At 34.1% G+C, this 23,032-nt stretch overlaps 4 protein-coding genes across 5 annotated transcripts; all 4 read left to right on the plus strand.

Moving 5' to 3' along the window:
• Positions 1 to 49: 49 nt before the first annotated feature.
• Positions 50 to 4,559, plus strand: LOC114711726 (2-alkenal reductase (NADP(+)-dependent)-like). Its single transcript, XM_028896159.1, has 5 exons — positions 50 to 420; positions 723 to 900; positions 1,796 to 1,962; positions 2,734 to 2,816; positions 3,808 to 4,559. The coding sequence occupies exons 1-5, from the start codon at positions 178 to 180 to the stop codon at positions 4,184 to 4,186; spliced, it is 1,050 nt and encodes a 349-aa protein (XP_028751992.1). The 5' UTR covers positions 50 to 177; the 3' UTR covers positions 4,187 to 4,559.
• Positions 4,560 to 6,013: 1,454 nt separating this feature from the next.
• On the plus strand, positions 6,014 to 9,481 carry LOC114711722 (2-alkenal reductase (NADP(+)-dependent)). The gene is made up of 5 exons (XM_028896155.1): positions 6,014 to 6,339; positions 6,920 to 7,097; positions 7,752 to 7,918; positions 8,155 to 8,237; positions 8,909 to 9,481. Exons 1-5 carry the CDS (start codon positions 6,112 to 6,114, stop codon positions 9,309 to 9,311), a joined length of 1,059 nt encoding a protein of 352 aa, XP_028751988.1. The 5' UTR covers positions 6,014 to 6,111; the 3' UTR covers positions 9,312 to 9,481.
• A 2,494-nt stretch (positions 9,482 to 11,975) lies between these two features.
• On the plus strand, positions 11,976 to 13,587 carry LOC114711707 (salicylic acid-binding protein 2-like). Of its 2 annotated transcripts, XM_028896128.1 has the most exons (4): positions 11,976 to 12,417; positions 12,573 to 12,698; positions 13,013 to 13,331; positions 13,390 to 13,587. In XM_028896128.1, the coding sequence occupies exons 1-3, from the start codon at positions 12,040 to 12,042 to the stop codon at positions 13,292 to 13,294; spliced, it is 786 nt and encodes a 261-aa protein (XP_028751961.1). In that variant the 5' UTR covers positions 11,976 to 12,039; the 3' UTR covers positions 13,295 to 13,331; positions 13,390 to 13,587. The 2 variants fall into 2 exon arrangements, with proteins under 2 accessions (XP_028751961.1, XP_028751960.1); XM_028896127.1 differs by having other exon boundaries at positions 13,013 to 13,459.
• Positions 13,588 to 15,830: 2,243 nt separating this feature from the next.
• On the plus strand, positions 15,831 to 22,371 carry LOC114711654 (uncharacterized). Its single transcript, XM_028896073.1, has 7 exons — positions 15,831 to 16,520; positions 17,078 to 17,266; positions 18,179 to 18,270; positions 19,451 to 19,510; positions 19,621 to 19,690; positions 20,718 to 20,921; positions 21,853 to 22,371. The coding sequence occupies exons 1-7, from the start codon at positions 15,831 to 15,833 to the stop codon at positions 22,240 to 22,242; spliced, it is 1,695 nt and encodes a 564-aa protein (XP_028751906.1). The 3' UTR covers positions 22,243 to 22,371.
• Positions 22,372 to 23,032: the final 661 nt, after the last annotated feature.

Raw genomic sequence — 23,032 nt, forward strand, 5'->3', positions numbered from 1 at the left:
TCATTTAGGTAGCAATCTATTAACGTCCATAAGCGTCTTGCTTCTGCATTTGCCTTGTCCAGCCACGAGTAGAGATAACAGAATCTGTGGCTTGAGACAGTCAAGGGTCTCTCTGTTCCTTTGCGGTAAGCTCATCGCGGCGACGGCGACGGTGACGGTGACGGTGAGAAGCTCTCGATGGCCGGCAATGTCGACGGTGGAGAAGTCCGAAACAAACAGGTGTTACTCAAGGACTTCGTCTCTGGCTTTCCCAACGAGTCCGACATGCCCTTCACTACTTCCTCTGTCAGTTTGAAGCTTCCGGAAGGTTCCAGTGACGTTTTAGTGAAGAATCTCTATCTTTCTTGTGATCCCTACATGCGAAACCGTATGTCCAAACCATTACGTCCTTCATATGTCGATTCCTTCCAGCCTGGTTCGGTTCGTACTCTCTCCACTTCACTCTTCTTTCTTGTTTGGAATATTATATTGCTATTATTCGTACGGAATTGTAATTATTGATCATAAAACAATCGAACAGTAGTAATTTTAGTTTTTTGGGGTTGATCACGGAACGATGCGCTCATTGTTTTGTATGATAATCACTTTTTAATGCCTCTTCATCAGTTTTCACTGGTCACAAAACATGGAAGATTATGTTCAGGACTTACAGTTTATAGAGTTTTGAGTTGTGTTTCTGTGTAGTCTAACTGATGATGATATTTGTTGTTATAAATTGACAGCCAATAATCGGATTAGGGGTTTCAAAAGTCATTGATTCTGGGAATCAAAACTTCAGAGAAGGTGATCTAGTCTGGGGAATGACTGGTTGGGAAGAATATAGTGTGATCAGTTCGACAGAGTCTCTGTTTAAGATACAACACACAGATCTGCCTCTGTCCTATTATACTGGAATACTTGGTAAGCCGTTTTTTACCCCATTTGTTTGTGCTTATGGGTAAGGTTGGGGAGGAGCAGAATTATGTTTTTCAGATGAGTAATACTACCTCCAGTCCTTAATATAAGAGCTAGTTTGACTTTCAATTTAGTTCTAAATATAAAATCATAATATATTTTATCTCTAATATTTATCTATTTTTTCCTCAAATAATTTGTATAGTAGTTGCATATGTTAAGGAGTTACTATCAATTTGTAATTCAAACACACATGATTAATAAGGGCATTTTGGAAAAGACAACATATATATACTACAAATAACTAACTTAATTGACTTTCTTAATCTCCTCAAATTAACTAACTGAGTTTTATATTGAGAACTAAAGGTAGTAGTAAACCAACTTATTTGCCATTGATACCCACACATGCTTCTCCTAGAGAGGAGATATCAATAATGCGCAATGACAGAGTACCCCAGAATGCTTGTCTATAATTTATGCTTAAGATCAATTTTGGTGATAGTGAGGTAGAAGGCAAAGCGCAAGGATTAGATGCAGTTTTATACTGTTGTTATTAGGCTCCTGAATGAATTTATAACTTGAGTAAATAGGTGCGTATTTATTGGTCTGCAAAGACAAGTTGTTATGTTTGTTTGAAGTTTGTTTTTAATGAGAGTTGCGGTAAGGTGTCATGGCAGGAATATATTTGCAAAAAACAAAAAGTCCTATAACAAATGAATAGTTTGTAATGATAGGTTTTAAAATAGGAAGTGATAATTAATTTCAGCTGCTAACTTGTTATTGGGATTTTTAGTACTTATTTTCTATTGCTCGGACATCACTGTAATTCCTCTTATTTTTACATGTTTCTTAAAGCTTTGTTCACCAAGTACCAACATAAGCATTACGTGTAATGTAGGTATGCCTGGTATGACAGCTTATACGGGATTTTATGAAATTTGTGCCCCCAAGAAAGGGGAGACTGTGTTTGTATCAGCTGCAGCTGGAGCTGTGGGTCAGCTTGTTGGGCAGTTTGCTAAGCTGATGGGTTGTTATGTTGTTGGAAGTGCGGGAAGTAAAGGAAAGGTCACATAACTTCAACCTCTATGTTTTGTAGTCAATACTCTCTTCTTCGCTCTTTAATATAAGATCTAATTAACTAATTTAAAGGAATCAAAAGAACTAAAAAATTACTTTAAAATATTTATATTTATCGTTTTCTCTAAACTGATTGGCCTAACTTATAAATTAATATATAATCTAATGGTACACATAAGTATATCAGAAATATCATGTAACATATGTTATAGTTAAGTAATTTTTTAATTTTTTTAATCTCTACAAGTTAGTCAACTAGATCTTATATTAAGAACTAAGGATAGTATAATTTTAAGGTTATCTAACCACTGTCTGCAAAATCACAAAAGCATACTGTTGTGAAATGTGCGAGATTAATGAAGTTTCAAAGTACTAGATGATTTATTGTCATTTTGTGTGGCACTCGTTTAATTGTATCATTATTATTTATTACTCCTCCGGTTCTTAATATAGAACCCAATTGTTGAATTAGTTTTGATCCTAAATATGAGACCCATTTATCATATTTATCAATTTTCTCTAAATTACTCCTATGGATACTTTCTCAACCATAATCAAGTAAAAGAGGGAGATGGAGTATTAAGAAAGATGATTATGGTGTTTTAGGAAAAATGTATCACTTTTCTTATAATTAACTAACTTACCTAACTTTTTTAATTTAATCAAATTAATTAAATGGGTCTTATATTAAGGACCGGAGAAGTTCTTCCTTAAATTTATTTGCCGTAGTTCAACCCCTTGATCAATTCTTCAACGCAGGTTGACTTGCTCAAAAACAAGCTTGGATTTGATGAGGCTTTCAACTACAAAGAAGAACCCAACTTGGATGCTGCTTTGACAAGGTTAGCTGTTGTCATAATCTATCTCCGGTCCTTAATATAAAAACTAGTTGACTAATTTGAGTAGATTAAAGAAACCAATTAAGTTAGTTATTTGTAATAAATAGATGTTATATTTTTTAAAATATCTTTGCTGATTAAGTGTATTGATTATAATTATTATTATTATAAAGACTGCTTTGGAAAAAAAATGGATATATACGGAGATAAAGTAGATTAGGGTCTTATATTTAAAATCAACATAAAAGTCAAATAAGGTCTTATATTAAATACTAGAGGTAGTACAAGCTATGACTTGCTCAAAAGTCAAAATGTTAGCGACTTTTTTGTTCAAGTGAAGGTCTGAGATCCAGCAAGTTTCGTTTGGTCTTGACGATGGCCAGTTACCCTGTTTTTTCTTTGTCCTGTTTCGTGGCCCTCATTATGGCTGCATAAAAGAGAAAATCAATTAGGGTGAGATGGAATGGAAGACTACGGAAAATAAAGGCTGGGGTATTCCCTCAGAATTCCAAAGTGACTTAATCCCTGAAAAATCTCTTGGTAGATGACAAAAGGAAATCTGTTGGTACACTTATTCAAATCATTCATATTCTCTGGAGATTTCAACAAGTCATGTTGGAATCGAATAAGTTCATGTTTCATTAGAGTTTGAAATGAGTAAAGCTTTGACTTAAAAGTCATTTTAGAGTTAAACATTCAAAAACGGGTTTAATGTATGTTTTTTAACCCAAGAAGCCATTTTGAGATGGTTGAAACATCATTCCAAACATAGCCCATATCATATTCCTATGTAACTTGAAAAAAAGGTGTTGACCATAGGGTCCAAAACTTCATATAAGATTACAAGACAAACACATGAAATTTTGTTATTAATAATTAACTTGTTCAATCTGTTCTGCTTCATTTGTTGATATTACCTCATAAATCATAATTAAACATCTAGACAAGGTAGAAGAAACATCATCATCTAATCTATCATGTGTTTTCCTGTCAGGCATTTTCCAGAGGGAATTGATATATACTTTGACAACGTCGGAGGGAAGATGCTGGATGCAGTGTTGCTCAACATGAGGATCCATGGCAGAATCGCTGTGTGTGGAATGATTTCACAGTACAACCTTGATAATCCAGAAGGTGTACACAATCTGTTCAATCTTGTGAGCAAACGGATTCGCATGGAAGGGTTTCTGGTTACTGAATATTACCATCTTTACCCCAAGTTCTTGGAGAAAGTGATTCCCTTCATCAAACAGGGCAAGATTGTTTATGTGGAGGACGTCGTTGAAGGCCTCGAGAATGCCCCTTCAGCTCTCATTGGCCTCTTTCATGGCCGCAACGTTGGAAAACAACTGGTGGTGGTCGATCCAGAATGATTTCGTACCAGTCAGGGGCCTTTGCTTGGAGGCAACTCATTCTGTTGAAATGCCGATAAATTTCTACCGTCGGAGTTTGGTAACTCTCAAGAACACCTTAAAAAATGTTTTCATGCAAATCAAAACAGAATATTTTTCACTTAGTTAAATTGCTTGGCACAAAAATGAGAAGGATCTAAATTTTCTTTCTCTCCCTCTTTCAATTTCCTCAAAAAATCCCACATGATGCAGTAAGAACCCATAGTCCCATGCACTGCCTAGAATAAAATATACACGGGTTCTGACTGCTAGGAATGTAAAGTTCTGCAGAACATTCCACGGATTCCCTATATTTAAATAAAAAAATCCCAACTAGTTGATTTTAAAGTTTAAACTCATGAATTCTTTTTCCTTCTAGCTTTGACGATTATATGGAATTAAATCGATATAACTTTACTTCACCTCCTAGAAAATAAATAGGTTCTTAGTTACATATATTAGTACTTTCAATCATAAACATAAGATCTAATTCATAGTAACTCAATATTATACTCCTACTATTTTTAATATATGACCTAATTCACTAATTTGAGTGAATAAAAGATGTTAGTTAACTTTACTTAATATGACATATTCTTTCTAAAATATCTTAAAATACTCCTTAATTTCCTTCCTTCCTCTTCTATTTGATTATTTTTGTAGGAATATTAGTAAGATTAATTTAGAAAAAATTGATAAACATATGAAATGAATCTTACATATAGGATTAACATCAACTTCTCAATTAGTTTTTTAATATGCAGAACAGAAGGTAGTATAAAATGACTCAATTATGCCAATTATCACATCTAGCTACACTTATAGGACTACCACCTCCAGATCTTAAGGCCCTGTTTGGCAGAGTGTTAGAAATTACTTATAAATACATTTTACATAAATCGAGATAAAACTTTTCTTATATATTTACCAAAATTGAAAAGAAATGAATAAAAAAGAAGAAGGATATTCTTTTAATTTTACTGTAGATTGAGATATAGCTAATTCTGTAGGCAAATTAGCTATAACGACCCCATGCTAAATGCAAATTCCTAAGATACGGTAGACACAAGTATAAATATTGTGAAAGGACGTTGTACTTCATACCTAAATTAATGTAAATACCCAGCTAATATACTACCTCCGGTTCTTAATATAAGAACCAGTTTGACTTTTTGTTTGGTCCTAATTATAAGACCCCAATCCATTTTGTCTCTCATATTTATGCATTTTTTTTCCAAGATAGTCTTTCTAATAATGATAGTTCTAGCCAATACACTTAATTAGCAAGGATATTTTGGGAATGACAACACTTATTTATTACAAATAACTAATTTAATTTACTTCCTTAATCTCCCCAAATAAATCAACTGGGTTTTATAATTAGGACCGGAGGTAGTATATAGTTTAGTTTCTTACATTTAGAAAATATATTCTTAGTCTCGTAATCTTACCACCATTAATTTTATTTAACAAAAAAATACTAACTTTATAATTAAATGTTGACAAAGCATGATCTAAAATAATTATGTAATATGATTATTTTTATAAATGCTTAAATTTTAATATTTCATTAAATTTCTGACTACTTAAATGTTTAAATTTTAATATATAAAAATTTGACTGGAGAGTTACTATTTAAAAACTAAACATATATTTTATAAATTTTGTTAACTAAATAAGGTCGAAAAAAGAAGACTAAAATAAAACTTCATGTACTAAATAATTAAATTTTTGATAATAAAATCCACGTCATTTTTAATGCTCATGCAGTACCCACCTTTATAACTTGCCCCGCTACGGCGAGAGTCGGCGGAAAGCTCCAGAACTTGTGATCTGTGGCAGCGAAGTGGTCTCTTGGTTTCTGTTCGAAGGCTCGTTTCAGTGAGGGCGATATTGAGAAGGTCACGATGGCGAACAATGTCCAAAACAAGCAGGTCATCCTCAAAGACTTCGTCTCTGGCTTTCCGAAGGAGTCCGATATGCTCATCACCACTTCCTCTGTCAATTTGAAGCTTCCGGAAGGTTCCAATGGCGTTTTGGTGAAGAACCTCTATCTTTCTTGCGACCCCTACATGCGAGGCCGTATGTCCAAACCATTAGTTTCCTCTTATGTTGATTCCTTTCAGCCTGGGTTGGTGAGCACTCTCTCCATTCCATTCTTGGATTATTGTTAATTATTCGTATGAAATTGAAATTGTTGATCCCAAGGCAATCGAACAGCGGTTACAATTTTTGAGGCCTCTAACGGAACGAAGTTCATTGTTTGTTACTAATTTATTATCATTTTTGTTGTTGATTTATATTCCCTATGAAGCACCGATGCTCAAAATATAAATAAAAATGAAGATCGTCATTTACTTTTCGATGAAAACTCTACTTTGCTTGATGTTTTTATCAATAATATGTTATGAATATCTTATTTTATGTTTAGAATACTTGTTTAAAAAAATCAATTTCTTTTGTGTTATGCGGTAAGTTTTAAAATTATGGTACCTGACAAATCGTGTTATATATAACATGTGCCGTACTTTTCAACGCATGTTTGTGACTTTATCCAGTTCGATTTCTTGGATCAGGATGATAGATAGTAGATAACTATTTTGGACAAGTCATTGTCAATTTTGATAACATGAAACCTGTTGTCTAGAATGGAGGGTTGCAGTTTATAAGCTACCCTGTTCATCACTATTAATATTGTCGCTATTAACTTCACAGCCAATCAGCGGATATGGAGTTTCAAAAGTTATTGATTCTAGGAATCAAAACTTCAGAGAGGGTGATCTAGTCTGGGGATCAACTGGGTGGGAAGAATACAGTGTGATCAGTTCGCCGGAGTTACTGTTTAAGATCCAACATAAAGATCTGCCTCTTTCATATTATACTGGGATACTTGGTAAGCTGTTTTCCCATTTGTGTGTGTACTGGACATGATGTAAGTTTGACTAAGTTTTCCAGATAAGTAATTATTCTACTAGGCACCACAAAAGAACTAATTAATCATGGTGAATGTTAGTTTTATTTACTTCAATGCCATTGTGACTATAACTTTGCAAACGAGACGGATTATTTTTACAGGGCATAGTTCCATTTTCTTGCAAGCCAATGCGGCTGTTGCTTCGTTTGAATGCGTTGGCCTGCCCAAAAATGAACTATGACCAATTGTATATTTTACTCAGTCCCCCCCCCCCTTTTGTTGTTTTTTTTATTGGGGGGGGGGGGGAGCCAATCTAGCCATTCTATTATACTTAGTTGTCTATAAAGAATCAGGGACTGGAACTACATTCATATAATAACTTTAATTGTTGAAGACATACGTGTCGAGTAATCTGGTTTCTATCAGATGCACACCACTGATCTCATCTGTAGTTTCACGTTCAATCTATTCTTGATAAAGGAAGTAGAGTAGAAAAGAAGTGTATTTATTGGTTCGCAGAGACAAGTTGTTGTCAAGAAACCAAAAAAGAGACAAGTTGTTGTCTTTATTTTACATTTGATTATGCTTGTTTCTTAGAGCTCCACCAAGTACCATGATAAGCATTACATGCAGGTATGCCTGGTATGACTGCTTATGCGGGATTTTATGAGATCTGTGCCCCTAAGAAAGGGGAGACTGTATTTGTATCAGCTGCATCTGGAGCTGTGGGTCAGCTTGTTGGGCAATTTGCTAAGCTGATGGGTTGCTATGTTGTGGGAAGTGCAGGAAGCAAAGAAAAGGTAAGACAATTTCAACCATTTAGTTTTGTAGTTAATTGTAGGGGAGTCCAGCCACTGATTGCAAAATCACGGCAAATCACAAAAGCATACTTTTGTGAAGTGGGTGAGACTAATGAAGTTTCAGACTGCTTGATTTATTCTCAATTCGTGTAATGCTCAGTAAATGCCTCACTATTATTTATTACATCTCTGAAGTTATGTTATTGTTCCATCCCTTGATCAATTCAATAACGGAGGTTGACTTGCTCAAGAGCAAGTTTGGATTTGATGAGGCTTTCAACTACAAAGAAGAAACCAACTTGGATGCTGCTTTGAAAAGGTTAGCTGTTGAATGTTCTCTCCTAATACAGGCTGTGACTTGCTCAAAAGTCAGAATGTTAGTGGTTATTTTGTTTAAGTGAAGGTTTCAGATCTATTTGGGTTTGAGTTGACTCGGTACTGTCTAAATCCTTCTGTTGTGGGTGTTCGTGTGGCTTGAAATTCTGAAATCCTCCTCCCTTTATTTTGTTTTCCCCCTTTTTTCATCGATAGCGAATTTCCCTCATCTTGACTTGTACCCCCTGTTTTCTTAAAATGCTAGTAACCCTGTTTTTCTGTATCCTGTTTCCTTCCCCCCACTGTCACAATGTAAAAAATGGAAAATAAGGGATGAGAGATTGAGTGGAAGATTATGAAGTTAGACCCAACCCACAAGCAATTTGATTTGGCTTGTTCCATCCATTCAGATTAAATAAGTTAAATGACTGATTGGAGTTTGAATGAAGTTAATAAAGTTTGCGCAATTTGATTTTACAAAATTCTCAACAATAGGATTCGAACTTAATCATGCAAGAGTAAAAGATAAACACTTGAAATGTTGTTAATAATTAGCCTTTTTTCCTATCTCCTTTGTTTGTATTTTTCCTTTACAAGTAAATATCTGGACAAGAGAGAAGACAAATCAGTATCTTATGACGTGCTTTTTTTTTTTTTTCCCTTTTCTCCTGATAGGTATTTTCCAGAGGGTATTGATATGTACTTTGAGAACGTAGGCGGCAAGATGCTGGATGCAGTGTTACTCAACATGAGGATCCATGGCAGAATCGCTGTGTGTGGAATGATTTCACAGTACAACCTTGATAAGCCTGAAGGTGTACACAATCTGATGCATCTTGTGATCAAACGGATTCGGATGGAAGGTTTCCTGGTTAATGATCATTACCACCTTTACCCCAAGTTCTTGGAGACAGTGATCCCCCTCATCAAAGAGGGCAAGATTGTTTACGTGGAGGACATTGTTGAAGGTATCGAGAATGCTCCTTCAGCTCTCATTGGCCTCTTCTATGGCCGCAATGTTGGGAAACAAGTGGTGGTGGTCGATCGACAGTTATTTTTGACCAATCAAAGCTTGTGATTGCTCTGTTGCAAATTGTCTACAAATTGCATTTGAGGTTAATTTGGCTTTTAAGATATGAAGTTTTCAAAACGAGGTAAGTTATGGTGGAAGGGGAAGCAATCATGAATTTAAATAGTTTATACAATAAGTAATAATTTTTGAGTGCTTTCTTATTCAGAAATAGTTTTGCATTCGAAAAAGGTTAAGAGAGAAATTGTTCTCTTAGCACGCTTCTTAGTCACGCAGTACATACACTGTACCTCCACTCCAATGCATCCGCGCAGCCTAATTCCAAATGCCAGCGCTCAAGCATAATGGGCTCCTCTTCGTGATTGCGCTCATTGGTAAACATAAAAATGCTTTACATGTGACATAATTATATGTGTGTATTCGGTTTCCATCGTATTTATAAGACACTTGGAGGTTTTTAAACAGAATTAATATGGGCAAAGTAGGAAATTTGTAAAATTTTAAACAAACAAAATTAGTAAATTTCAAAGGTTTTCTTAGTTCATTGAAAAATGTTAAAAATGACTAATAAATAAGAGGTAAAGATCTTATCTTTTAAGACATTCTGATTTTTATTCATTGACTATGGTACGTCTAAGATCTTATAAATTAGAGTGATAAATGTAATTAAAAAAAAGTATTATGATGCTAGATGGCTAGATGTATTACAAATAAATTTAAAATGCAAAATATATATAAATAAAATTAAAATTAGGGTGCTGAATAGTTTATTCTAGATAAGATGGAGGGAGTGCGTGCGCATCACTTTCTTGGCTATGATTTCAATGGTGCGGCTTTGCCCTCTTTTGCCCCACCGTCTCCCGAAAAGGATGCGGGGGTTTATTGAAACCCCGTTGTTTTCGTCAATTTACACGTCACTTAAGGTAGAGCTAAAAGGATACACCTAATCTTTTGGTATCTCATAATCACCTCAAATATTTTTAAAGAAATTCTTAAATTATACTCTTCCGCCTTTTAAAATAGGACTCAATTTTTGAATTGGTTTTGATCCTAAATATAAGACTCATTTCTTATATTTATCAATTTTCTCTAAATTACCCTTATAGATATTCTCTCAACTATAATCAAGTAGAAGAAGGAGTATTAAGAAAGATGATTATGGTGTTTTAAGAAAAATGTGTTACTTTTTTTATAATTAACTAACTTACCTAACTTCTTTAATCTAATCAAATTAGTTAAATAGGTCTTATATTAAGAATCTGAGAAATATAAAATTATATATTTTTGGTACACATATCACTTCTTTGGCTATATGATTTGAATGATGAAGCCTTGTCTGCTTCATTTTGTCTCCTTGTCTTCTGTTAAGCTCGTGGAGGTTTAGAAAAGTAAAATAGTTCTCAAATCATAAAAAATTATAGTATATTTATTTAAAAGCATGGACCTACATTTGTATCCCTAAAATTAAAATAATCAATTATTATCTAGTATCACATACTTGATTAATGTAAAATTTCAAAAAATTTTCCCTCAATATAAACCATTTCGCAATGAAAATTTACATTGCTAATTAAATCAAGTACTCTTAAAACCTTTCTTTGTGTTTTTCTTAATATAAATACTATTTTCTTACTTCATTATGATACCTAATTATTTGATTGAAGAATTTTTTTTGGATATCTTATTCTTTTATTAATTTTTTAAATTTAGAATCAAATTAAATATCAAACTAAACCGTCTACTTCATTATAAATTTTTTTAATAGTTGCTTCCGTCTCGTGTCCGTGGTCATATTTAATTACATGACAATTATATACGTATACACATACTACCTCATATGCTTATCCTTGCAGACTTCAAATTTGACGACATCCAACTTCATTATCTTGGTATTGAAATCTGACTTGAGTTACTCAATGAGATTATCATGACAATTTTTTATTTTATTTTATTTAATTACTTATAAGCTTTTTAATTGTGATTATACGGGGGTGTGAGAAGAATTTTGTGTAAAGATATTTATTTTCAAACAAATTAACTCGTGGACCACCGACTATCCCAATTTAATTATTGTGGAAAATATTACCTCTGGTCCTAATTATAAGAGCTATATGACTAATTTGAGAAGATTAAGAAAATAAGTTAAGTTAGTTATTTGTAACAAATATGTGTTGTCTTTTCTAAAATATCCTTGTTAATGAAGTGTGTTGGATAGAATTACCATTATTAGAAGGATTATCTTAGGAAAAAAATATATAAATATTAAAAACAAAATGGATTTTGATCTTATATTTAGGACTAAAATAAAAATCAAATGAGGTATTATATTAAAGACTGGAGGTAGTACATATTTAAAATTGGAACATAAAAACAAATTTGGACGTCTTACTTAATTAAGCAATCCATCATTTTAGAAACTATTTATCAATTAAATTTTTAATGGAAGATTTATTCCCAATTTTTTTTTATTTAATTAAATTATATTATTTTAATTATGTTTCGATTCATCATATTATAACACTGAGTTTATTTGAAATAACTTATAAATAATTTTTTAATTATGATTTATGAGGTATTATTTTCGTGAACGAAATTGTTTTCAAACAAATTAACTCGTGGAGCACTGACCATCCCAATTTAATGATTGTGGGAAATACATATTTAAAATTGGAATATAAAAACAAATTTGGACCATACGTCTTTCTTAATTAAGCAATTTCAGACTTCCTGCTTGGTGCCCACAATCAGAAAGAGAACAGATAGACGAAAGCCAAAAATGGCGTCAGAAACAGAGAGCAAAAAGCATTATGTTCTGGTGCATGGTTCTTGCCACGGCGCTTGGTGCTGGTACAAGCTCAAGCCACGGCTGGAATCCGTCGGCCACCGCGTCTCGGTGGTAGACCTTGCGGCTTCTGGCATCCACCCCGCCAAAATTGAAGACCTTCGTTCCTTATCGGATTACTCTGAGCCTCTGCTCAAGCTGTTGGCCGACCTCCCTGCCGGAGAAGAGAAGGTGGTTCTCGTCGGGCACAGCTACGGCGGCATGAACATAGCCCTCGCCGCCGACCTCTTCCCGCACAAGATAGCGCTTGCCGTTTTCTTAACCGCCTTCCTTCCAGACACCAACCATAAACCATCCTACGTCTTAGAACAGGTGCGTACCCCTCTCAGATTTCTGATTTTGATTTTCTTTGGGATATATGATATGGATTTGTATTTGGATTATCATAAATCATAGTTTTGATATAAAAGCATAAAATTATTTATGGTTTTGAGCCATCATCTATAATTCTTGGAATGTATCAACAGTTTCTAGAGAAGATCCCAAATGTTGCATGGTTAGACACAGAGATCTGTGATCGTGGGAGCTTAACAACTTTGTCGTTTGGTCCAAAGTTCCTGTCCTCTCATCTCTATCAACTCTGCTCCAAAGAGGTACTGATCACAGTGTTTTGAGTCCCACGTTGGAAATCTCATAAGTGTCGTGGGTTTATAAGTTTAATATATTCTCCTTCCTAATTGGTTAGTCTTTTAAACGAACTTTTGATGTTCATAAAAAAGATTACCCACAGAGGGTTCTAACCGGCAGGAGACTGAGTGAAGTACCGTGACTTGAAGCTGTCAAAGGCTTTGGGGAGAGTCTTTGAACTTATAAGCATGCTTCCTCATAAAGCTCCCATGTCTGATACAAGAATGGATTTACTTTTAGACTTAAAATGGTGGGAAGAAATGTAATTGAATTTTTGCAGGATGTGGAATTGGCAAAGTCATTGATGAGGCCATCGTCCTATTTTGTGGATGACTTGTCTAAAGCAAACAACTTTTCTGAAGAGGGATTCGGATCAGTTCCACGAGCTTTCATTGTTTGCAATCAGGACCTGGCAATTCTAATGGAATTTCAATTATGGATGATCCAAAATTCTGGGGTTAATGAAGTTCTGGAGATTAAAGATGCGGATCATATGGCAATGCTTTCTCAGCCCCAAGAACTCTGTGATGCTCTCCTTTGCCTTGCTTCTAAATATGCTTAGATTCATTCATGTTGCTCCATGTCTTTCTCTTTTAAAATATTACCTCCAGTCCTATTTATAAGACCTCATTTGTAGTACAAATAAGACCTGGAGGTAGTACTAATTGGATGCCAAGAGAAAGAGACTTCAATAAATTGGAGTTTTGCAGGTGTGTGTTTATACTTTTATAGTTTGTGAAATGAACATTTACAAAAACTGAATTGAGCTTTTTGTCTAAAACTAGCTACTTTGACTTGCATATGGTTTTGAACAAAATTTAGAAAATAAAATATTAGAGAAGTTTCATTGAGGCATTTCAAGAAAAATAATCCATAAAATCAACTAATATCATTAAAAAAAAATTGGAAGAGCATATGCAAGCATGTATAGAGGTGTCAAGAAATTGGCCATCCATGTAGGTCTCAAGGTGGGTGACCTCATTTTCCAGGGTGGTAATTAAGATCATTTCATTAATAATGGCACTCCATTAATGATCATGATAGCAGACTAAGAAGATTTTAAACCTCACATGCTCACAGGACTCCATACATTTTGCAGACATCATGACTAAAACTGTTCATGCACTACACAAAAAAAAAAAGTTTATTCTCATGATTTTGTGCTAATTTTCAACGAATTAGCTTATCCAAATAGCTATAAAATAATTAAAGCTAATTGGATTCCGTCTATAATTATAATTACCATCATTAAATGTCACTAAATTTCATCCGTAAGCACATTTTTTCATAATGATGAGAGCAATTCTTCTATTTCTTTTAATTCCATCTACGCACGTGAGAGGAGATGATACCCTCACATCTTGTAAACTCTGGTTTGTATATTTAGGCTTTCCCTGCCACTCTTAGAATTTGAAGAAGCTGCCTAAACATGTTGGCCTAACTCTTGTCAGCTTGGCTAATACTCCCCCCGTCCCTTTTTAAAAGTAACTTTGAATTTCGTATATAGTTCAAAAAGTTAGTTAAAGAGAGTAAATAGATAAAAACTAAAAGGTTTTTTATTCAAAATATCCTTCTTTATGAAAAAAGAGAGAATGTGAATGGAAAGAGATGATGGTTTGAAAAATGAGATGATAAATATATTGAGTATTAAAATAAATAATTAATGAAAACAAAATAGAAAATTGCTACAAAAAATTTAAGACAAATTGTAAATATTGCTTATATCTAAAAGACGAGCAAATTATAAAAAGAATGGAAAGACTGAGTTTTTTTTTTTTGGCCTGAAAAAGACTATGAGTTTAGAGTCATAAAATCTGATAATTCAAATTTTGTCATTTGCTCACAGCCGATCCTATTGATTAGGCTCAGAGTCGAACCTGAAAGCTTGCGTAATTTTCTAACTTACAATTCATTGGTATGATAATGCATAAATAAAATCTTCAATGACCTCGAATAAATGTCTAAAGTAGCAAATTAAGCTCTAAAAGCCAAACTAAATAATACTATTTCGGTCCTTAATATATGACTTTATTTGACTTTTATCTTAGTCCTAAATATGAGACCCCAATCTATTTTGTCTCTTATATTTATATATTTTTTAAGGTAGTCATTCTAATAAAAATATTTTAGTTTTAGCTAATACACTTGATTAGTAAGAATATTGTAGGAAAGATAACACCTATTTATCACAAATAACTAACTTAACTTATTTCTTTAATCTTTTCAAATTAGTTAACTAACTCTTATAATTAAGACAAATGTAGTATAAATACAAGTGTTTAGTACTCATTATCATCAAAAATAAAATGTGACCTTAGGATGCGGTGCTGTGTATAGTTACTGCTGGCTGCTGGGAGGACTTTCTGAACCAGAGGGTCCGAATCTTACCCAGAAATAGATGCATTCGCGTGTCACATCACAAATGGGACGCCGAAGATTGATTTGGACAATGCAGACGCCGCAACGCAAAATCAGGATTCAGAAAATGGTGATTATGGACGTTAGTGTTTGTGATACTGAATTCTCAAAATTCTCAATCGGTGCCTTGCGTCCTGTGATTCCATTACCAATGAAGAATCTCGCCGAATCTCACCACGTGCCCTCTACCTCATCCGATTCTGGCCGCGGTTCTACTCGTCTTCTTCCCTGCCTCCAATTTAACATATTCTGCACAATCGAGCTTCAGTGCCTTCATTTAAACCAACATACTGAAAGATCTCGCGGCGCCCAATGTCCCATTCTCTCTGTTTCGCCGGGAAATCTCAGAGAACAGTAGAACGATTGGAAGACAGAATGTAGATGAAAGGTACATAATCTGTTGATTTTCACCTAGTATCGTCGTTGACTGCATATTGTGTTGCCATTTTGATGAATTAACGTCGAGCATCAGTTTGTTCCTTAGAATGTCCATATTCGGTGAAATGCGACGATGAAAATCGGAAATCATACCTTATTTTTGCGAATTAAGCTTGTCTTGGCATGTGGAATTGGAATTGTTTTGTGTATTTGCGATGAATTTGGTGTACGAAATTAAGTAATTTTTTATGTGTGATGATGCAGTAAATAAGGCAGTTTAGTGTTTAGTAGCTCTCCCTTCAATGACGGCTGAGGCACTAATTCCTCTACTTGAGTGCGATATGGAAGCTGCGAATGAAAATTGTTCAGCCTCCCCAGGCGATGAAATGAATAAACAGGACAGTCCGAAAATCCAATCTTCAAAGGATAAGATTCCTGGAGGCGAGTTTGGAATGATGGACTCATCTGTGCTTTTGAATTTGTCTCCGTGCCTCGAAGGAAGTAAATTAGCAGAAGTTCAAGAGGTCGCGAAAAAGAGAGTCTCACATGGCGATCAAACTAATTGCTTATTAAGAACAAAAGATACAGGAAACTGCTCGAATGATTCTTCTTTAATAGTTGAATCTGGAGTTAATAAGAGTCAGTCACATAATCTCCATGGCAACAGAGAAAGGCTTCCAAGGAGCTACTGGAGACCAATTGGATGGGCAAGAATTTCTGAGCTTATACAGACCGTTCAGGTTGAAACTGAGTGGGCCTCATCAGAATCGCGTGGTTTCTCAGATGAAGAAACTGATGTCACTGCCGCAGATGTTGCAACCCCTTGCTGGGAACGGCCGGTGGGTCCGACTTGGTGGTGTCATGTGGATGCAGGCCATCCATTTATTAGAGCGTGGTTGAGCAGTGCTCAGTGGCTCCATCCTGCTATTAGCATTGCTTTGCGCGAAGAAAATAAACTAATCAGTGAACGAATGAGATACCTTCTATACGAGGTATGATACTACCGATTCTTAATATAAGAATTAGTTGACTAATTTGAGGGATTAAAAAAATTAGTTAAGTTAGTTATTTGTTATAGATAGGTTTTGTCTTTCCTAAAATACTTTTGTCAATCATGTATTTCTGAAATTATCATTTGATAAAACATTTTACATGTGCAACTAGTACAAGGACTATTTTGAAAAAAAAAATAAATATAAAGACAAAGTGGATTGGGATCTATATTTAAGATAAATTAAAAGTCAAACAAGTTCTTTTTAGTATAAGAAGACTTATTTAATAACAATTTTAAGGATGATGAAATGCAAACAGATAGTTATAAATATGAGAGTTTCAACTTTAATTTGTTAATAGTAGCGGTATTCATCACACGCTGAATCTAGCCCATTTAGATTAAAACTGGATGATCTAGTTGTTATTTTTGTATTTTTATTAACTTATTATTTTAATAGATGCAAAGTCTAGTGGGTGTGACCTCAAAATGATATTTACGTAACTGCAAATATCGATTTGAGTTATGAAAAAAAATCTATAATTTTTGTATTGACAGGTTCCCGTTCGGGTTGCCGGTGGACTGCTATTTGAACTTCTTGGGCAATCTGCGGGTGATCCTTTTGTTGAAGAAGATGACATCCCCATTGTTTTAAGAGCATGGCAAGCACAAAACTTTTTGGTGACAGCATTGCATGTTAAAGGTGTTACATCCAACGTCAACGTATTGGGCATTATAGAAGTTGAGGTCAGTCCTCTTTTTATTGACGAGATCAGAAGTATATCATACCTGTCGATTCAATTGAAAAATTCGATTAGTTGGTATATGAATGGATTTGAAATTTTTTAGAGAATTAATATTTTAAAAATTGTAAAAAAAATCAATAAAAATCATATTAGTTCTATTTATTTATTTATTTTAATTTTTTGGTTGCTAGTTTTCAGTGATGTTGGTTTTTTAGTTAAATATATATATTTTTTATATTAATTAATATTTTATTAACACAAGATATAGATAATTTAATTAATTAATAATTTTGGGGGTTAAGTATAATGAATTTAAACATACTCCCATGTTACTATTTATAAGGCAATTCCAACATATTTCATGCAAATCAAGAAAAATCTTAAACTATATTAACTCTCTATTAAAATATAACAATTTTCTAACTTTACTTCTATTTAATATATATTTTAAAAGAAATAATTATTTACACTATAATAAATAAATAACAAAACAGTATATTCATCCTAAAAATTTAATAAAATAACTTATAAATAGGATCAATAAAAACCTTCTCTCTCTGCTTTATAAATAGGACCAGAGGAGTAATGAATGATTGTTAGTTATTTTAAATTCAAGTTCTTACTAAGGATAATATTAATTTGTTTGAATTTACGTATTAACTTAAAAATTTATTCATCTTATTTTTTATTTTTCATTTAATATTTTAATATATAAACATTAAAGATATTAATGTAATTAGAGCTGGTTCGATTATGTAATTAGTGTCTCTATTGGTTTAATAACTTGTTAGATTTCCTGGTCCAAAAAAAAAATTGTTAGATTTCAAAAACATGTCAAAATCGCAGTCCTCTGTTTATTTATTTCTTAACATCATGGTACAATTTTTTTTTTTGATTCTGTAATTTTATGTAGGAATTGCTTGCTGCTGGAGGGACTAATATCCCACATTGCATTCACGAGGTTGTAGCACACCTAACAAGTCATCTGGCTCGATGGGATGATAGGTGAAAATTACTTGAATTATTAAATTATCATTGATTCCGCCTTTGATAAGTATGATAGTTTCTTTTGTTTTAATTTTTAGTTTACTTTTTCCTCTTTTCCGGTACATGACCTTAATTAACAAGGAAAAATAGATATTTAGATGTCAGTGGGAGTGAAAACAGTTCAAACAATAAGTAAATCAATTTGTAAAGCGTTAATAATTGCTTTCATGCAAGGCTCCTTGCATGTGGAAAGAAGTTGAAGGATCATAATTTACGCAGTTATATATGGTGCATGGGTGAAAAAAAAAAAATTGTAAGCAAATAGAACCTTAGCATCAAATATTGAAAAAGGTCCTGTTTGCTATGAGAGAGAATCCCGATGTAGAATTGGATCCCACCGGGAACTTGGATATTCTCTTCATAGCTCCATAAATGGAGTGATATTGCATTCCGAGGAAAACAAAGAGGGGGGATACCAGTTTTGTGTCCCATCTATTTTATCCTCTATGGTCCATAGAGAAGCAAGCGTGCATTCGCCCCTAGAAATTTTATCCTTTCAACTGCTCTGCTTCAGCCCGGCCAAAGCTGCAGCAGAGGAGGATTTGGAATTTTGATATTGAATTAATGGTTTCATCCGATGTTCTTCTTTTCCGGAAAGAACAAGTTACCTGGGATAGGATACTGTCGCCTCTGTTGTTTTTTAGGTCTGGAAGAATGAAGAAATTTGACGGCTTTCCCTGGACGTGGAATATCTAAGGCATCTGACGGCTTTCCATAATTTGAGTTTTGATTGTCAAAGATATACTTTAGAAATACTCCTTCAAAAATTGTTTCTCTGGGCATTTAAGGATGTAAAAATGAAGTTCTGTTACTTCTGATTGAGAATAACTTTCACTGATCTATGACATACTAAGGAAACAAAATTAAGAAGAAAGGAATTGATTTTTGCAGGAATTGCATTGCCAGGTTGGGTTAGCCTATTTAAGGATAGATGTATATGCTATTATTGGGCTGACTTGAAGTTATAACTAAAATTATTATCAATAGTATGTTACCGTCTCTGCTTCTCTCGATTCTCTCCCTGTCAGTTAGTTCTCCCCTAAATCTCTCTTTTTCTTGTACTCTGTGCGTCACTCTATTAATCAGCTTTTTGACGATCTGCATATTATATACTTCATTATTAACATGTTTGATGTAGGTTGTTCCGTAAACACGTATTTGGGGCTGCAGATGAAATCGAATTGATGTTTATGAACAGGTGATTGTGCATTGGACCATTATCCATCTACTCTAAAAGCTGAACTTTGTTGGCCATTTCAAATTTTGTTGGTAACTTGGATGCCGAATGTTTTTAATCTTCTTGACCAGGAGGAACCATGAGGATTTACATCTTTTCAGTATAATATTGAACCAAGAAATCAGAAGGTTATCTGCCCAGGTACCTTTAACCAGGGATTGTGCGTAGATGTTAATAATTAACCACGAAAGAATCCATAAAATATTAGATTATTCTAGAAATAAGAAGCAAACAGGATAGGTTTTTTATCTCCATTAACTTGTTTGCAGCAAGAACGGTCAGGAAAGGATAACAAAATAAAACTAATAGCTTGCTTCATTTTCCTTTTCCGTCTTGAAAAGGTCAATGAATGAAGCACAATTCGGTTTTTTTTTTTGGGTGACATACAATTCGAATTTTATATAAACTATAATGCTTCCAGAATAAGACTGGGCGACAGATGTAGCATGCGGGCTTGGGATCCTGGGTTGCATGAGTATTCTTTAGATCAAATAATGCAGACATAATTTCTGTCTATTTCTCCATTTTCTCGTAACTTACTAATTTCTGATATATGTTTCTTTAGCTCTAAAATATGAAGGCAAAAATGGTTATTTACAGCATATTGAAGAATTGTCTTTTGGGGAAAGTCTGGGGTTCTAAGGTGGCTTTGAATATCATAGATGCATTTGCAATTATTTGTTTTTTAGCTCTGCTCAAAGGATATTAGTTATGGGCTTTGAAGGGTTTCAGAGGGTAGGATTTTGAAACATGGAGTTGCCGTGGGTTTCTATAAGTAGTGTTGAGCGAAGCAGTTATCTATTGGTGAAAAAATATAATCTTATATTCTTGTTAACGGTTTTTTTAATTGGCCGGCCCTAGTTAACTATTTTGTAGTTGACATGGTTAAATTTAAGGCCATATTTGTCTACTGCTTCATAACGTTTAACAGAGTGTAGTCCCTTTCAATGTTGACGTCTTTAAAATTTCTTTTGTTATTTGTAGGAAATATCTGGTTTTCTTTGTTGAATTTTACATGCGAATATAAAGGGTAGACTTAACTGGTTACACAGCTTCATCGGTTGCACTTCACTAGGTGTTTTTTCTAGCTACCATAAAAAGTATCTCTATCGTCTTGGTTTCCCGTGGAGAATAATGTTATATGTAGATTTCTTTTTTGATTTGTTAGGCTATAAGAGTGAAGTGGTCACTCCATGCACGAGAGGAAATTGTTTTTGAACTTGTTCAGCAATTGAGAGGAAGTGAGGCAAGGACCTTGCTAGAAGGAGTACGAAAAAGTACTCGAGAAATGTTAGAAGAACAAGAGGCAGTTCGTACTCGCTTATTTACAATTCAAGATGTCATGCAAAGCACAGTCCGTTCGTGGTTACAGGTTTTGCAATCGTGGCCTGATGATACTGAAGCATACATGATGAGATAGATTTAGATGTTTCATCATCGACATATCAATATGAAATATAAAATTTATAGAGAATTGAAATATTCTCTAAATCCCTAGTCATAAATAGTACAGCTAATTTCTCAAGCTTAATCCATAAAAGTAATGTGATTTGATTTTGCAGTGTTTGAACTAGGAATAAATTACTTCTTACTATTATTTGGCTTCTGAAGAAAAACTCGAGGCACAAAATAGCATGCATTGCTAGATTTCAGATTTATTCAATGTAAAAATCTGCCGAACCTAAAGTAGATGAATGTAGTTGGCTTTTATGTCACAGCATCACTCTGGATGTAAACTGAAGAAAATAGTAAAAATGGAGTACCTTCAACATGGTGAAATTGTGTAATTTTAGACTATACATAAGATTTTGCCACCATGCTATTGAACAATTTTGAACAACGATGCTTCAGACACAAAGATATGCAGCCATGCATTTGTGTGTGTGTGTGTGTACCATTATTTATGTTTAGAAAATCTTGCAATGCTCATCAGTAATTCCCTTCTTGCATTTTACAACCCTGATGGTCTGAACAAGGTTTAGTTGGCTAATGCTGATGTTAAATTGTATAACACATCGTAGGATTTTTCTATCGCAACTTATTGTTAAACATTGAATCATATTTAGTTTTTTACGATTGTATCTTCTTTATATGGACTTTCAGTGTTCATCCTAAATGGGGGAATCTTAGGAGTGAAGTGAGCAAATGCGTCCTTATATTTGGTTGTCGTTTTCACTTTTGGCTTGATTTATGCTGACTGAACAAACATATGCTGAATATTATCAGCATCTTAGTGATTTTAATGATATGTCTATACCGTTGTTAGAGATAAAAATAGCTCACACTCTTGCTCCTTGTTCTAGGATAGAAGCCTGACAGTGACACACAATTTAGGAGTGTTTGGTGGTGGGGGTCTTGTTCTCTCCATCATAACTGGCCTGTTTGGTATAAATGTAGACGGAATACCTGGAGCTGCCGATGCTCCCTATGCATTTGCTTTATTCTCTGGCCTCCTCGTTTTGTTAGGAGCTCTACTCATTGGAATTGGATTGCTTTATCTTGGACTGAAGAAACCCATTGTGGAAGAAAATGTTGCGGTCAGAAAATTGGAACTTCAAGAGCTGGTCAAGATGTTTCAACATGAAGCAGAATCTCATGCACAAGTGCGAAAAACTGTACCCCATAAAGATTTTCCTCAAACTGCAGCACGTAAGAAGCCACCAAATTCTGCGCCCCATCATTTCCTTGTCTAGAAGGTATGCTTTTTTTGGGGGGGAAAAAAAATTATATCAGTTGGGTTTAAATCCTAACCACTACGTTTAATTGTTTAGTTAACCCTAGGGGCTATAAAGCTATACTCCTGTGTACACTCAACATATATATGGTTGTTTTGTATGGTACTTGGTGTTTAATTTGTGTATTATTTGGGTTAGATCTATTTGTAATCATACCTCATTACCTCCGCGCTGGAAACCATTCGACCTCTTTCTAATTTTTTTTTCTTCCCCAAATGATCACTCAACCTTCTTCGCAATCTCCTACATTATGTATCTTGTTTTATACAATGGAAAAGATCTCCTCGATCAAATTTAATTTCATTTAAGTAAATAAACTCTTAAACACGATCCAAGTCCATCAAATTGTATTGGGTTATATTTTTTTTTTTGTTGCCCACCTAGTTCACTAGAATTTTGCTCCGACTATATCTGGATCCGACTCGTGTCACGTACCTGGCTGTGGTGGGTGGGTCTCCTAATGAGAATTTCTGCATACGCAGAGGCTCGAACTCGAGACCTCGCTTAAGCAGTACCAAACTGCTTATCACTTGGACCAACTCTTATTGGTTATTGGGTTATATTTTTGCTGTAGGTTAAATTATCAATTACGCCACAGAAGAGATACTCTAGTGTAAGTAACGAGAAACATGGAAATAAAATTATACAATAATATTAAATACTCTTTTAGTCCTATTTATATGGCAGAAAGAGAAGACATTTTTTGTCCCTATTTATAAGACACTGAGAGAAATTTTTTGTATAAATA

The sequence above is a fragment of the Neltuma alba genome, unplaced genomic scaffold, assembly GCF_004799145.2.
Source record: "Neltuma alba isolate B1F8T4 unplaced genomic scaffold, ASM479914v2 tig00011304_pilon, whole genome shotgun sequence".
Taxonomy (NCBI): Eukaryota; Viridiplantae; Streptophyta; class Magnoliopsida; order Fabales; family Fabaceae; genus Neltuma; species Neltuma alba.